The 14751-nt window shown below is 41.7% G+C and overlaps 1 protein-coding gene across 1 annotated transcript in view; it reads right to left on the bottom strand.

Annotated features, from left to right (window-relative positions):
• The window catches only part of LOC108573759 (unconventional myosin-IXb), a 75376-nt gene that overhangs the window by 14417 nt on the left and 46208 nt on the right, over positions 1 to 14751 (bottom strand). The window contains exons 2-3 of the mRNA XM_017936241.1: positions 3542 to 3901; positions 1180 to 1466 (exon numbers count right to left, since the gene is read on the bottom strand). Of these exons, the coding sequence (XP_017791730.1) occupies positions 1180 to 1466; positions 3542 to 3901 (647 nt within the window). The remainder of the gene's footprint in view (positions 1 to 1179; positions 1467 to 3541; positions 3902 to 14751) is intronic.

Here is a 14751-nt window from a genome sequence, read left to right as displayed (position 1 = left end):
GCGGCCGGAAACGGAGCACTTTTTGCGTCCATCAACGGTCCAATCAGCCAACGCGGTATCTCAGCCCGTGGACTTTTTCACCCGAGGCGTTCTCCCTTTCTTTCGCCACGGTTTCCCCTTGTCGTCTCGACGACCTATTGAGAAACGGCCGATTTCTCCTTCGAGCGCGGTTATCCGCCGCGAAATGGGCTACACCTCGACCGAGACCTCGTTAAATTCGACAACCACCGGTACATCAGAAGCAGAGCGACACCGTAATCGATAAACTGGTTAAGAGGACCAGAGAGAACCTTTCTAGAAGGACTCCGCTGTTTCGTACGATTTTTCTTCTTTGTTTTCTTTCGTCCAGGGTTTGATAATCGTGAAAATAGTGCTTTTTTGTTTTTGGTTTTTTTCGGAGGAGGAAGTTTTACGCTTTTCGAAAGATATCGGAGGAGTGGAATGATTAGAGAGGAACGATATTTCTAGGGATGAAACATTCATCTCAATTAGAAGCAACGCGAACTTATCGTGAACTGTCGTCACTATCGAGGTTTCGAGTGATTGATTGAATTACAGCTGGGAGGAGAATTGGTGGAATTCGTGGCGTTGATTGGGATATCAGATACTGATACTGAAGTCTGAACTAACGTATTGATGCAACTACGGGGAAATAAGGAAAAAAGCCTCGAAATACAGCAATTTTAGCGGAGAAGCTTTCATTTATTCAAGTTATTAACCCTTTGCACTCCGAGAAATTTTTAACACCACCTACCAGAACTCTGAATCATTTTTACTATGGGCAACCAGCTACTCCGAGACTGTTTACAACGGTGCGAGTGCGCCTCTGTGGAAGATACTTTGTAGGCATTCAATTTTCTTAGAAATATATCTTACAATGTCGCCGCAGCAACGACAATGGAGCTGTTAGTTCCACTTACAATGTCGCCACGGCGGTGACAACAGAGTGCAAAGGGTTAAGTTACTAAAATTGTCGAGATATTTAAATTATTGAGTTATTCGAGTGATCAAGTTATTCGAGAGATTGAGTAACTTAAGTTATCGAGTTACTCAAGTTGTTAAGTTATAAATTTTTTTTACAAGCAGATATTAACGTTTAAAGGTGAAATTACGCTTGAAACGAATAACAATTGTAAGATTAAGTAAAATACTATTGGATTTTTTATGTTAAGTACTCACGTGGTACTGCTTGGCGCAAAATCGAGCCTGCAGACACTTGAGGACCGCATCCTCCGTGAGAGGACCGGGTAGATGAATGAGGTCGTCCAAGGCCGTGGAATTCGCGGGCCCTGAGGAAGCCGCATTGCCTTTCGGGAGACATCGATGCTGGCCCTGGTTACTCTTCGCGTTTTTCACGTCGGCGATGATGCTCGAGATCGGAGGCGAACGTAGACAGCCCAGCGCCGTTACGCACGACACTATGCCGTCGTCTGGGATACCATTGTGTCGTTTCGGTGGATCCAAGTCTGAAAGATGAGAAGTATGTTAGAAAAGATGAAATTTGAAGTTTGGAGATTTGGAGAAGCAGAGAGTTGATAATTTGGGGATTTGGAGATTTGGAGAAGTGAAGATTAGAAAATTTGGGGATTTTAAAATTTTGAGAGTTGGAGATGTGGAGATTTGAAACTTTGGAGATTTAAAGATTTGGAGAGTTGGAGAAGTGGAGATTTGGAAATTTGGAAATTTGGAGATTTAGAGATTCGAAAGATTGGTGATGTGGAGATTTGAAACTTTGGAGATTTAAAGATTTGGAGAGTTGGAGAAGTGGAGATTTGAAAATTTGGAGAGTTGGAGAAGCGGAGATTTGAAAATTTGGAAATATGGAAATTTGGAGATTAGAAATTTTGGAGATTTCGAGATTTGAAACTTTGAGAATATGAAGATTTCGAGATTCGAAAGTTTGGAGATGTGGAGATACAGAAATTTTCAAATTTAGACAATTGGAGATTTCAAAATTTGAAGAACTGCAGAAGTGGAGATTTCCAGAAGCCACAGATAAGAATAAAAATCAGATCAAAGTAACCTCTACCACGGTGACCAACCATCTTCCAAGTCCCTCCGTCCTCCGAATCCTCCTCAGAACACCAAAAAGGTCCACATAAGGTTCAAACGAATCGCGGTTAACTGTACCAGGCGTGCAATTTCGCCGGGCGGGGCTCGATTAACCGGAAGGTATTCGAGATCAGACGCGCGTGCTATCTTGCCACGCGTAAACCACTTTAGCTCGTTTCCTCGATTTTCACCAAACAAACAAAGAAAAACATTCCCTCAAAAGACATTTCGTTCGAATAAACCACAAATTCTCCCTCGATATTTTCGTACATCCTTTCCCCCGTCGAATCCAACCCCGAAACGGGGAAAAACGTGAAAAACACGAAATAAAAGAAAAAAGCGAAAAAAAAAAGAAAGAAAAACGAACGAAGCGGTTGAAAATCCGCGCGAGTGGAAATGGTAAATAAATCATAAAACGTTCGGTGAAATCGACGGGGAAATGGCGATTCTGTAAACAGACCCGTTTACCGTTTCCATGATTTCGCAGGGAGAGTCGGAGTTATTTAAAACATCGGCAGCCGCGCGTTTCACGCGCGGAAAAAGCTGCCGTTCACGCTCTAGCGTATCGCGAATTAACGTAATGACGATATTACGCGGCCGTTTAAATATTAACGAGCATCGAAACGGACTGGATGGACGTCCACGTGAACAGCGGTGATCCGTTTTAATTCGCGATAATCGCGAGAACTCGTCCACTGATTATAGCCCCTTTCCGGCCGAGGAGAGTTACGTAAATTCCACGGCAAATATTTCGTAATAAACAGCGGATGATGTAACGATCGCGAGGGGATCAACGTTTTAATGGATTTCGTCGTTTCTGCCGAGGAAACAGAAGAATCTGTTGTTCGAGTATTTCATACGGTGAAATTGATATTTAAGATTCGACTGGGGGGATGTAACTTCGAGGAAAAAGTGTATACTTGATGATCGACGAGTTTAGAACTTATCTTGGTTGCTTAAATGATTTTTCTTTTTATTTTATTTGGGTTCGTTTGAACTTTCTAACAAATTTTTAATATATGAACCGTTAAAAGTATTTCTTCATCCGTCTACCAATAACCTGCATAATATCTTTACTGTCAGTAGCAATTAATTCTCTTTAACAGCAGAGTCCCACTAAAAAATCTCGAACTCGCAATTTCTAAAATCACCCAATAACACGAAGCAGAAAGAATTCCAAATCGATCTACCTGCACAATATCCTTAATATCTTTATTACCGAGAGATAAATCGATCTAACGACAGAAACTCGAAAAATCTCACGATTCCTAAACTCACCCCATTACGACTTGCACATAGAGAAAGACGAAAATTCGAAAATCGACCCTTATACGAACATGAACGCACAATACAACGCCGCAACCACACTGGTAGCATGAATTTTCGAGTGAATTCGCGAGGTGACGGAGGGAAGCATCGTGCAGAGAGAGAGAGAGAGAGAGAGAGAGAGAGAGAGAGAGAGAGAGAGAGAATAGAGGAGCATACTGACCGGATATTAAATTATTAGCCGCGGTCGAGTTGTGGCCGAGCGTGTTCGCGCTGGAATGATTGACGTGCGGATGAACGATCGCTGACGCCGTCAACGTGTGCCCCGAAGGATGACCAAGTCCGTGGGGCAGGGTACCAGCTAGTGGTAACGTGGCCCTAGGTGGGACAGCTGGTGCCGGGGACGACGGTACGCCACCTTTTTCCGGGCTCTTAGACAGGGGCGCCGATGCCGCCGTGTTCGGCCCTGAATTGTTGTTCGGCGGCTGGTTCACGTGCAGCCGGTTCCTCAGGGTCACAAGTTCCGTACTCAGGTTCCTGAGACGCTGCTGGAGGTGCACCGCTTCGTTCGACGACGAGGCATCTGAAACAGGGCGATTTTTCATCGTATTCGATCGTTCTGTGACGTGTAACAGAGTCGATGTTCATATCGTTGCTATTCGTCGTGACTGTAGAGTCAGTAGTAGCAACAGTGGTAAAATAGTAACAGTAGTAGTAGCAGCAATAGTAAAATAGTAGTAGCAATAGTAATAAAATAGTCACAGTAGTAGTAGCAGCAGCAATAGTAAAATAGTAACAGTAAACCTTGTAGTAGCAACAACAGTGATATAGTAATACTACTAGTAGCAGCAGTAGTGAAATAATAGTAGCAGCGGTAATAGCCAAATAATAGCAGCAGTAGTAGTAAAATAGTAGTAGTAGCAGCAACAATAATGAAATAGTAACACCACTAGTATCAGCAATAACAAAATAGCAGCAGCAGCAACAATAATAGGAAAATAGAAATAATAGTAGTCGCAGCAGTAGTGAAATAGTAATAGTAGCAGCAACGATAGTGAAATAGTAACACTGCTAGTAGCAGCAATAACAAGGTAGCAGTAGTAGCAGCACTACTAGTAAAATAGGAATATAGTAGTAGCAGTAATAGCCAAGTAGTAGTAGTAGCAGCAACAATAGTGAAACAGTAACACTACTAGTGGCAGCAATAGCAAAACAGTAGCAGCAACAGCAGTCATACTAAAAAATAAATAATAGCAGTAGCAGTAATAGTAAAACAGTACTGCTAGTACTCAAAAACGTAGCAGCAATAGTGGAACTGACAAACCTAGCACCAGTAGTAAAGACAGTAATAGCAGCGACAGTGGTAAAAATAGTAATACTACTACTGGAATTCGTAGAAGTGGTACTAACACCGAAAGTAATAAATCCTACTAAAAATAGATACTATAATACACAAGTAGTAGATAGTATTTTTGTGCAACAAACAGAAAAGAGCTTTAACAATATCCCACAATTAAATCCAAATCATCTAACATTTAAACAAAATGAAGCTTCGCATTAATATTAAGATTCACATTGAAAGTACACCCTCTCTAACAACTGAAAGGGTTAAAACACGTAACTCTTCCTCTTCAATCTTCTCCTTACTCCCCTAACTCGACGAAACGAAGTTTCACAATTTTCCAGAAAGAGCATTTATCCAAAATGTAAAATCCCCCCAATTCGCGAACAAAAATCGTTTCAACCGGCAATGTTTGACGTGCAGAGAGATAAAGAGAGAGGAGAGATCGGTCCACAAAACGAACACACCGGCGTGGCGATAAAAGGGTTATTGCGCGTTTCGCGAGCGCCAGGGCAAACATCCAGCTCGCAAATTCGAAGGTTGGCGGGAGGGGGGAAGCTCGTTTTCTAAATGAATTATTTCTATACGTGAAATGGCCACCGTGGCCAGGCCGTCGACTTTTCGCCTGGTGAATTTTCCAACGTGTCCACATTATAGGCAATTTGCCCAGGCCCCGGCTAAAGGCGCAACGAAACGAGCCACCGTTTCGTTAATAGCCCTCGGTGTAGTTCGATGGAAAATATCCTCTTGTTATGCACGTACCAGCGTGAATATTTCACGGGGAAATTGTACGCGTCGAGGATCGTCAAAAATTCCCCCCATTAGCCATTGATCGCGGCACGCGGAATTATTGATTTACCACCCGGAGCTTTATAACAACGACGCGTGCACGCTGGTATTCCGCAAGTCGGGTAATGCAACGGGTGGATCGATTGTTACAGAGTGGAAAGGAGGGAAAGGTGATTCTTCGAGGGAGGATTGTCTGTGTTCTCGATCGGAGAGGCTCGTCTGCTTTTGTGTAGGTACGATAATCGAGAAACGCGAATTAAACGGGGAATATTCGAGGGATTGCCTGACTTGGGAAATTAAATTAGTCCACCTCGTGTATACGTATATCGTAGTAAAAAAAAAATACCGAGAGAGTGGCACACATGTGTATTTTTAGTTGGAGTGCTATTTGTACAAATTTGACTGTTATAAATTAATTGGGCAGTTAAATAGTTCAACTCTAAACTTAATCATACTTTGGCTAAGCAAGGCAGTAAATTTTTTGACAGTACCGTAGATCGTTCGACTTAATTTAATCATACATTGGTCGACTGCAGTCCAGTCACTGAATTGTTAAACAAACTAATTGTGAGTGAAATTCTTATGCTGCACATCCTTCGTTAAAATTTGAAAAAAGATACTCAAAATTCTGAAAGACAAAATTAAAAACCCTCTGTTTCCTCCTTTTCCAATTCAAGAATAGAATCTTTCCTTTTCTAAACCAATTCTTACGAACAAGTCAAGCTCTTATATATACTACAAATTCTTCAGAAAACTTGGAAAGAATTACTGAAAATTTTAAAAACCATCTGTTGTTTCCTTTTCCAAATAAAAACCAGTCTTGCCTTTTCTAACCAAGTCAAGCTCTTGCACTACGAATTCTTCAGAAAACTTGTAAACATCTGCTCAAAATTTCAAAAAACAATCTTCCTCTTCCAAATAAAAAACAAAGTCTCTCCTTTTCTAAACCAAGTCAAGCTCCTACACTGCAAATACTTCTTGAAACATAAAAAGAACTACTCCAAAATTACTCCCCCTTCGCCGAATCACGAGCAGAACAGTTCCATTCCCCGACCGTTTGTAATAACCGGAACGTCTGCAAACTAGGTACCAAGTTGATCCTAATCGAGCAATTCCACGGTCTCATCGATCAGACTGGTTATCGGGAATTTTTATTACAGAAAACCGCCGGCTCGCCGGTGCGGAACACAGAAACGCGCTTTTCAAACAGCCCACCACCAGTTCGACTGGTTTTGCACGAATATGGGACACGGGCGAGCGAGTTGCCCGGTTCCGTGGTTCACGCGGCACGGAGATACGCGGTCGGTTTGTCATAGCAAGCGGACGTGTTCGTTTTTTAAATGTTCCGATTAGAAAACCAGTATATCCCTGGCTGGCTCACAGGAGAAACCCAGGCCAACGATACGCGCGCGCCTAATCTCGACGCGTTGTCGATAGAAATGCCCGATAAACCGTCCTCTCTCTCCCTCTTCCTCCGTTCCGTCCAACAATCTGAATTCTGTCACGATTGATAACACACTGGCAACGACCTTTCCCCTATCCTCGCCGTACCACAATTCCTTCCAAACACTTGTCGACGACTTTCATCCATCTACCTTTGCAATTATTTAAATCCACGTTTTCCCGCCATTTATTCTCCCTTTCGTCAATTTACCTCCTCGCTTCTTTACTTGCCAATTTCGAATTTTCCCTTCGATTCGCTGAACAGTTCGAAATTACCTGAAAATTTGCTGCAATATTTCATTTCACGATATAAAAATCGCGGCAATAATCTACGGCCAACTCACTGTGGATGCAAAATTGAGATATCGACGAGATAAATAGGAATTTAATTCGTCCGTTTACTCGCGTTTCGATGGGTTTCAGTGGTAAAACGTTGGATGAAATGTTTCACAAGTTGTTCAATTTTTACTGGGAATTTTGTGTGATTTTGCAACGTACAGTGGGTTCTAAAATTTTCAGCGAAGACGGTTTAACGAGAGTTCAGAGTAAATCAGGTCCAGTTGAAGAGGATCGGGGAACCTGATACCGGTCAGCTGAGGTAAAAAGACCACGAGACAGGAGGATATTCGTTTAATTCACCGATGGCCTTTATCTGATAGACACCTATCGATCGAACGTCAGGAGGTCAGGCCACGTCTTGTGGCACACCTGTCAGCGGGCCTGATTGCACGCTCGTGACAGATCCTCCTTCTCGGAGAGGTACCCGAGGAGGCGAGGTCTCTGCTATTGTGTCTTGGAATTAACGGTACTGTGAACTGGGCTAATATTGGCAGCTACGAGTTCGTCCACTTTTTCTGGGCCAACCTTAGACTACTCGGTGAAGATTCTCGGAGACATTCGAGGGCTGAAGGAAGACACTGTGCGAGTAATTTGACTGGTAAAAAGGGTAAAATTTGAAGATGGACATTTTGGTATTTCATTTGGGAAAAAGTTACAAAGATTGGTAGAATTTGAAAAATTCGTTGCGAACATCCAGTCTTCGCTAGCAAAAAGTAAAATTTGAAAATGGACACTTCGATGCTTCGTTTGGAGAAGAAATATGAAGACTGGTTGCATCAAATGCACTCATTTTTATGAGTGTCCAGTGTGTCAGGATGGCAATTAGATTTTAGTGATTGAAATGAATAGATAAAGGATTAATTCTGTGTCCTTAACCCTTCTATTGACATTGAGTCACCAAGTCACTCTTAAGGTTAACCCCATAACGCCGAAAAACAAGTTACTCATCGGTCGCTGACTGTCCCTTCAAAGCCCTGTCCAGCAATTCGTCACCAGAACCAAGTTCACCTTCTCCCACAAATCCCTTCCTTATAAATATACCCGAAAAATCCCTTAGAGCATTATTATAGAAACCAAGCGAGTACAGTTAAGAGCGGTCGATCTAGTACACAGCAAAAAACCACAATGTCTCCTCCCTTCGCGAAGTTCGCGCCTTGTAGATTCGGAATCCGCGAGTATAAGTGTCATCGTTAAAATATAATCGATATCAACTTTCCTCTCCGGATTCTAACACCTCTACTGCCGAGACACCGTTTTTGGGACGTAAAGCTGAACTTCCGGTTAGTTTATACATACTTGTGACAACTTTTCTTACTGGTTTACTTTTGCTGCACATTTTCCTAGAGAACATTATAGAATCGAGTAGTTCGTTGTGTTAATTTCATTAGAATACAATAATGTCGAGTTCTGAATAGAACGGAAGAAAGGAAGAAAGACAGAATCTGAGACTCCGCCTCGACAGTGTGGGTAAATAACACGTGGACGGAATTTTAATATAGATACATTCAATGAAGACATTTACACAACGAAGATGTTAATACACTGGTGGAAATATTGTTTAACTTATTCTCACTCTCTTTGTCTCTTCTCTCATGCCGCTCTGCTGTTTACTCTCCTATTGTCTATGACTCACTCCCCGCTTCGCCAATCTCAAGCCTTTTCGAACATCAACCATAGATCGCACCGACTCCCACAATGTCCACCTATATACAAAACAAACACACGGCATTCACGCCATCGTTCACACCGCAACACACTCGTAAAACCACATCCACAGACGGTGGAGGGTTGAAATAAATTTTTCGGAAATAAGAAAAGGGAGGACTTAAATGTCGAAGAGAAGTAGACTTAAATGGCAGTGCAGCCCCAGATTAGTAATTCCGGCTGTTAATGCTCCTCAAACGACGTAATTAGGGTGTGGTAATTAGGGTTGAGAAGGTAGTTAACGTGCGTTAAAAGAGGGCAAGCAGAAAGATTCCCGGCATTATTACACTTTCAGCGAAACACCAAATCTAGCAATGTTAAACAACAATATTCCAAATAAATATAAACATTTTCCACGTTACACAGCAAAGAAACCTAACAGTACCCAGTGGGCCAAGTTTGTCGTATGCAAACGAAGAAATCCCCACGAGAGAAAGAAAAGAGAGCAATCTCTTGGAAGCTGAAGGAAACAGGAAGCAACCACTGTACTCGTCCTTATTCCAGCAAAAAGAAGAAGACGCTATTTTTTCGTCCGGTTTAAAGAGCCTAGAAAGAGCAAGCACCCATTTTCCCTCTGTTTTCCCTTCCAGAGGAGTACCGTGCCGAGGAGAAACGTTCTCTCGCTGGAAGCGGAGAACAAAGAGACACGTCGAACCTCGACGAGCCAAGAAAGTGTGACTTTCGCCAGGGAAGACGATGCATCCAGGAAAAATAATCACCCTTCTCGCAGAGAGAGAGAGGAGAGCAGCTACGCAAAAATCACGACCTTGCGTCACTCCGTACACTTGGCTTCTTTTCACCGAGTGAGTCATTCATGGACACCGTTGATCGGCCATTTTCATTCATGCTGGCGCGCTACGCGCCTCCAACCTGCTGCCTCCGTAGCTTCCTTCTCTACTTGGCTCGTTTTGGTGAATGGATGGAGCATAGGTTTTTTTGCTGGATTTCAAGGCTGGTTTTTTGGTAATGGAGTGATTACGGTGGTAAAGTGAATTGAAGGTTAGGTTTTTGTGGGGATTGTTGTGATAGATGGTAGATACGGAAGTGCAGTTGAATAGATGAGTTTTGGAAATAGGTAAACTCGTTCTTTATGACAATTTCGTGGCTTTTAGGGTTGCTGTAATTTTTACGAACGATATTTTGGGTAGAAGAGTGAACGAGAAATTAGTAAAGAAGTTAATATTAAGAAAATTAAGGATTATAGAAATTTACTACGTGAAATTTTACTATTGTAAAAAGTTGGTAGATTTGGAATTACAGTTAAATGAAGTCTAAGATTGATAAGAAATTTTTGGGTATAGAAAAAAATTTTGAAACTCTTCGTTTATGACAGTTTCGTGGTTGAGGTTGCAATAATTTTCAGGAACGATATCTTATTGAGAAATTAGTAAAGTTTCTATTGGAGAAATTAAGGATTACAGGAAATGGTGGATCTCTGCGTGTTAAGTTAGACATTATTGGTAAATTTTGCGAAAATACTTTGGCAATTGTTTTATTTAAAAAGTGACCAGTTATGGATAGAAATCTTGCTATTGTGAAAAATTGGTAGATTTTGAATTGCAGTTAGATAGACGAGTCTTAGATTGATTAAAAATTTTCGAAAATAGGTGAACGCTTTCTTTATGAAGTTTCGTGGTTCTTAGAGTTGCCATAATTCTCAGAAGCGACATTTTGGGTAAAAGGGTGAACAAAATTTTCTAGAGAAATTAGTAAAGAAGTCGATATTAGGAAAATTGAGGATTATAGAATGCGCGTTAAATTAGAAATTATTATTAAATTTTAGGAAAATACAATTATTTTGTTCAAAAGATGACCAGTTATGGATAGAGTATGTTAAAATTTGGCAGGAAGTAACTGAACGAATAGTTTGAAAATTTCTCTGGACTCGAAATGACAGGTTTTCCGTGACATTTTCCGCTCCACTTTCGCCTAAACTTGCCAATGGTATCGGTTTCATCGTTCCACGTCGATTATCGAGCAAACACAAGCATCGAAAGCGGGACGAGGCGAGCGTATAAATAATGCAGCGCGCGTAGCGATTCGCGGGCCGCCGTTAAACAACTTATTTCCAAGTCTGGAAGCCTGTTACGCAACTAATCTCGTATCCGGAAGTTGGTGGCACAGAGGAAACCAGTCGCATGGGTGCAACGACAGTGAAAATCAACTGTGGAAAAACCGGATGCTGAGAAGAAGAAATTCGAGAAAACGACGACGGAAAGGGGCACGAAGAGTCTACGAATAGATTAAAGTCGATCAGTTCGCGAGGAGCAGATAAATCGACAGAAACGAGATACGAAAATTCAGAAGATAATTAAAATCAGCCAATTAGCGGAAAAGAAAGAAATTTTGAAGGAAACGAAATCTAAGAATTCAGCAGCGAGTAAAAAGTACCTAATTCTCAAAGAAGAGTAATACACAGGAGAAGAAAATCTAAGATTCCAGGAACGAGTTAAAATCAGCTACTCCCCAAGAAAAGACAAACCACAGGAGGCAAAATCAAAGAAACCAGGAGCGAACCAAAGACGCCAAGTTCCCCCGGGGAAAGAGACAAATCGAAGAAAGGTAAATCTAGGGAGTCAAGCTTGAAACAAGAAAGAGACAAATCGAAGAAAGGTAAATCTAAGGAGTGAAACTTGAAAAAGAAGAAACACAGAGGAAACCTAGAAAGCTAATTGAGAAACAGAGAGTGGAGGGAAGCAGCAGCGGATTAAACGCAGCGGGGAGTAAGGAGAAAAGGACGAAATCAAAGCTGTGTATAAACTGGACGAAGAAAAAAAAGGGGAAAAGCAGGGTGGGCGAAGAGGGAGAGTAAACAGCAAAGAGACCGTAGAGGTAGAGAAGGCCAAAGGAAAAGGTGGTTAAAGAGGGGAAATGAAGGGAGAAAGAACGTAGGTGAAACTAACGAAGAGAAAGAGAGAAATGGAGTAACGAAAAGGCAAACAAGAACAGAAAACGAGAGAGAGAGAGAGAAGCTTGAGTGGGGAAAAGGGAGCAGGAAGTAGAGACAGAGAAGACGAAAAAAGGACGCACGGAAGAGAGGCAAAGTTTCCAGGTGAACGTGTAGAGGAATAGAGGAATGGTGGAACGTGGATCGTATATCACAATGAGGTAAAAGTTTAGTGGCCCGTTTTGCGGGCTAAATGCATCGCGATTCGCATAGCCAGACCGCTTTTCGACCACTTTCAATCGGTTAATCGATGTCTGTACTTCTGAATCGACTGAAATTGATACTTTTCCACATACGCCATATATCGAAGCTTGTGCTGTTCTTGTTTTCCCTATTTTTAACGTTTTAAATGAAATACACAAGTGCTGGTGTAGGTTGAAAAAAATCAAATAAAATGGATTTTTACTGATGTATCCCTTTCGAGTGTTTCGTTGCAATCCAGACGCTACGTAAAATTACGAATGAATGGTTTCAGGCCTGGCAAGCCGATTGGGTGGGTTCGATGGTCGCTGGGTTATCGTGAAAAATTCACGGGGATTTCTGGAATAGAGAAACAGACGAGGGGAAATGGGCGGTGGCTCCAAGAGATGGCTTTTAACACTTTTCAGTGCTCTCCTGGGTGAATTGTGTCTGGCGTTTTTCTGGTGAATTTACGAAATTTCTTCTATTCGATTCCCTGTCACGAGCAGCTTTTTTGTAGAGTTCACGTGGAATATATGGAATTTGTGAGGGGGACAAAATTTCCTCTAATACGACACAAGGAAAGGGTTAAATTTAATCTTCGCAACTTGCAGAGAAACCAAAATATCTTAGTAATTTTCTTTGGCAAGCAATTCTTTATATACTTGAGATAAAGTTGAAATAAAATATACCGAATTGTTAGATTTATCAGTCAGATAGATATAACAAAAATTAATCTAACGCCTTACTAGGAAGTATATATTACTTTTGTATACGTTCGGAGAAATCCGTTTAGCCTCACCACCTCTGTTTAGTGAAGATCTAAATGTTTCTGATACGTGACAAAAGGCCCTTCGGTCCCAAGCGGGGTCGCAGGCAATATACAGTGCCTCAGTCCGTAGACAGTGCTCTTGCCATCAAGTAGAAACGCGAAGCTTCCTTGTGTCTAATAAAAGTTTACAGTTTAAAATAAGGATCATTAATTATTTAACAACCAATAACTCCCATAATCCAATAGGAATTTGTAGGAGAACGTATCGAGGGACAAAATTTCCTCGAATGCGATAGAAGAAAGGGGTTAAATGCTATTTAAATCTTCAGGAATTCTATAAAACTGTAAATATTTCAGTAATGTTCTGTAAGAGAAAATCAGTCAGGATAACGGTGGTGAGCGGTTGAATAAGATATAAACGTGGGCGGTTAAACAGAGTGAATGCTTGTATTTCGAACTATACTGTACGAGTGCTGATACAATTCTATCTTTCCTGAAAAACCTAGTCAAGAGGACCCCCTTGACAATATGGCCTTTCTTAGCCTTGAGGCAGAACTATCCCTAGGAGGAGGAAACGCAGCAGAAGACTGCACATGGCCCACTCAAGCCTTCGCTTTTTGGTCTTTTCTAACAGTTCTGACAAGCAATTTTCTATACAGGTACTTGCAACAAAATTGGAATAAAATATACAGAATTTTTAAGAGAAAGTATCGAGGGATAAAATTTCCTTCACGATATTTCCAAAAAATTCCAATTCACCTGAATCCACACTTTTCCAAATCCCCCCAAATTCTAAGAAACACTCGAACCCACCAAACATCTCAAGAGACGATCGATTCTATCGCGATAACAAGAGCTCGATGCTGCAACAGCTGTATCAGCTTCCCCTCGGATCACGAATAAACCGTTGAGTCATCGTTTTCCCCTTTGTTCCACCCTTTTATTCATCGTTGAGACGCGAGTTAACGCGAACATGGTGTAGACGTCCGTGAGAAGAAGAAGACGAAAAAGAACCTGTTTTCTCCGAACGAGCATTCAGCCCCCAAGGTACCTGTTCGCTTTAATTCTGCCGCAGTAGGACCTGCTCATCGCCCGGTGTATACCTGCCGGTCCTTTTCGTTTGTCTCACCCGTATATATGTATGCATACGAGACGTCTCTCTGGACGGAGAGGCGTTCAGGATGGCCCGTGGAAAGTGGCGAGGATAATTAATCATCTATGGGTCGTTCTGTCAGTCGTTCGACCGTTTCGCTGTGGGAAACGTCGGGTACAAATGTGCGGGATTATCCTGAGAGTACGTTGAAATTTTAATACGAAACTCGGTGCAGAGGTATGGAAGATTTTTGCGCGTGGAGAAAAGCATGACGTGGAAGAATTACCTTAATTTTCAATATTACTCTCCTTAGCGACGTTTAAATTTCGATTGTCAGAGAAATTTGATGGATCAAAGTGGGAGGATTATCTTAATTTTTGGCGATTAGAAAAAATTGGATCGCATATAAAGTACAGAATAATTCCGAGACCTCCAGATCAATTTCGCAAATTTTCTTACTTATCGAATTTTCCCTTTAAGATTCGTGAAATTGACATGAAATTCGTGTGATCCCCCTTCGATTTTCAATTCCTTTGTACGCGTTATTCGTACAAAATTAACGCTTCATCCAGAACGAAGATCGATCATCGAGATACAGCTGCAAGTTCCCAGAAAATTCGACTCCTCTTCAGGTATATCCCAGCTGAGACACTTGGATACTCCAAGTAAAACGGGGAAGACGTACCTATTCTGAGCGAGTACAGCGAGATTTCGCGAAGAAACCAAAAGTGTCAGGAAGAAGAGAAACGGAAGAGCAGAGGACTATTTAAAACATGCCTGTTCGACGCGACTGGCCAGATAAGAGCGAAGACGAATCGATCGAA

Source organism: Habropoda laboriosa, unplaced genomic scaffold (assembly GCF_001263275.1).
Source record: "Habropoda laboriosa isolate 0110345459 unplaced genomic scaffold, ASM126327v1 scaffold20, whole genome shotgun sequence".
Classification (NCBI taxonomy): domain Eukaryota; kingdom Metazoa; phylum Arthropoda; class Insecta; order Hymenoptera; family Apidae; genus Habropoda; species Habropoda laboriosa.
This window is presented reverse-complemented; position numbering and strand designations above follow the sequence as displayed.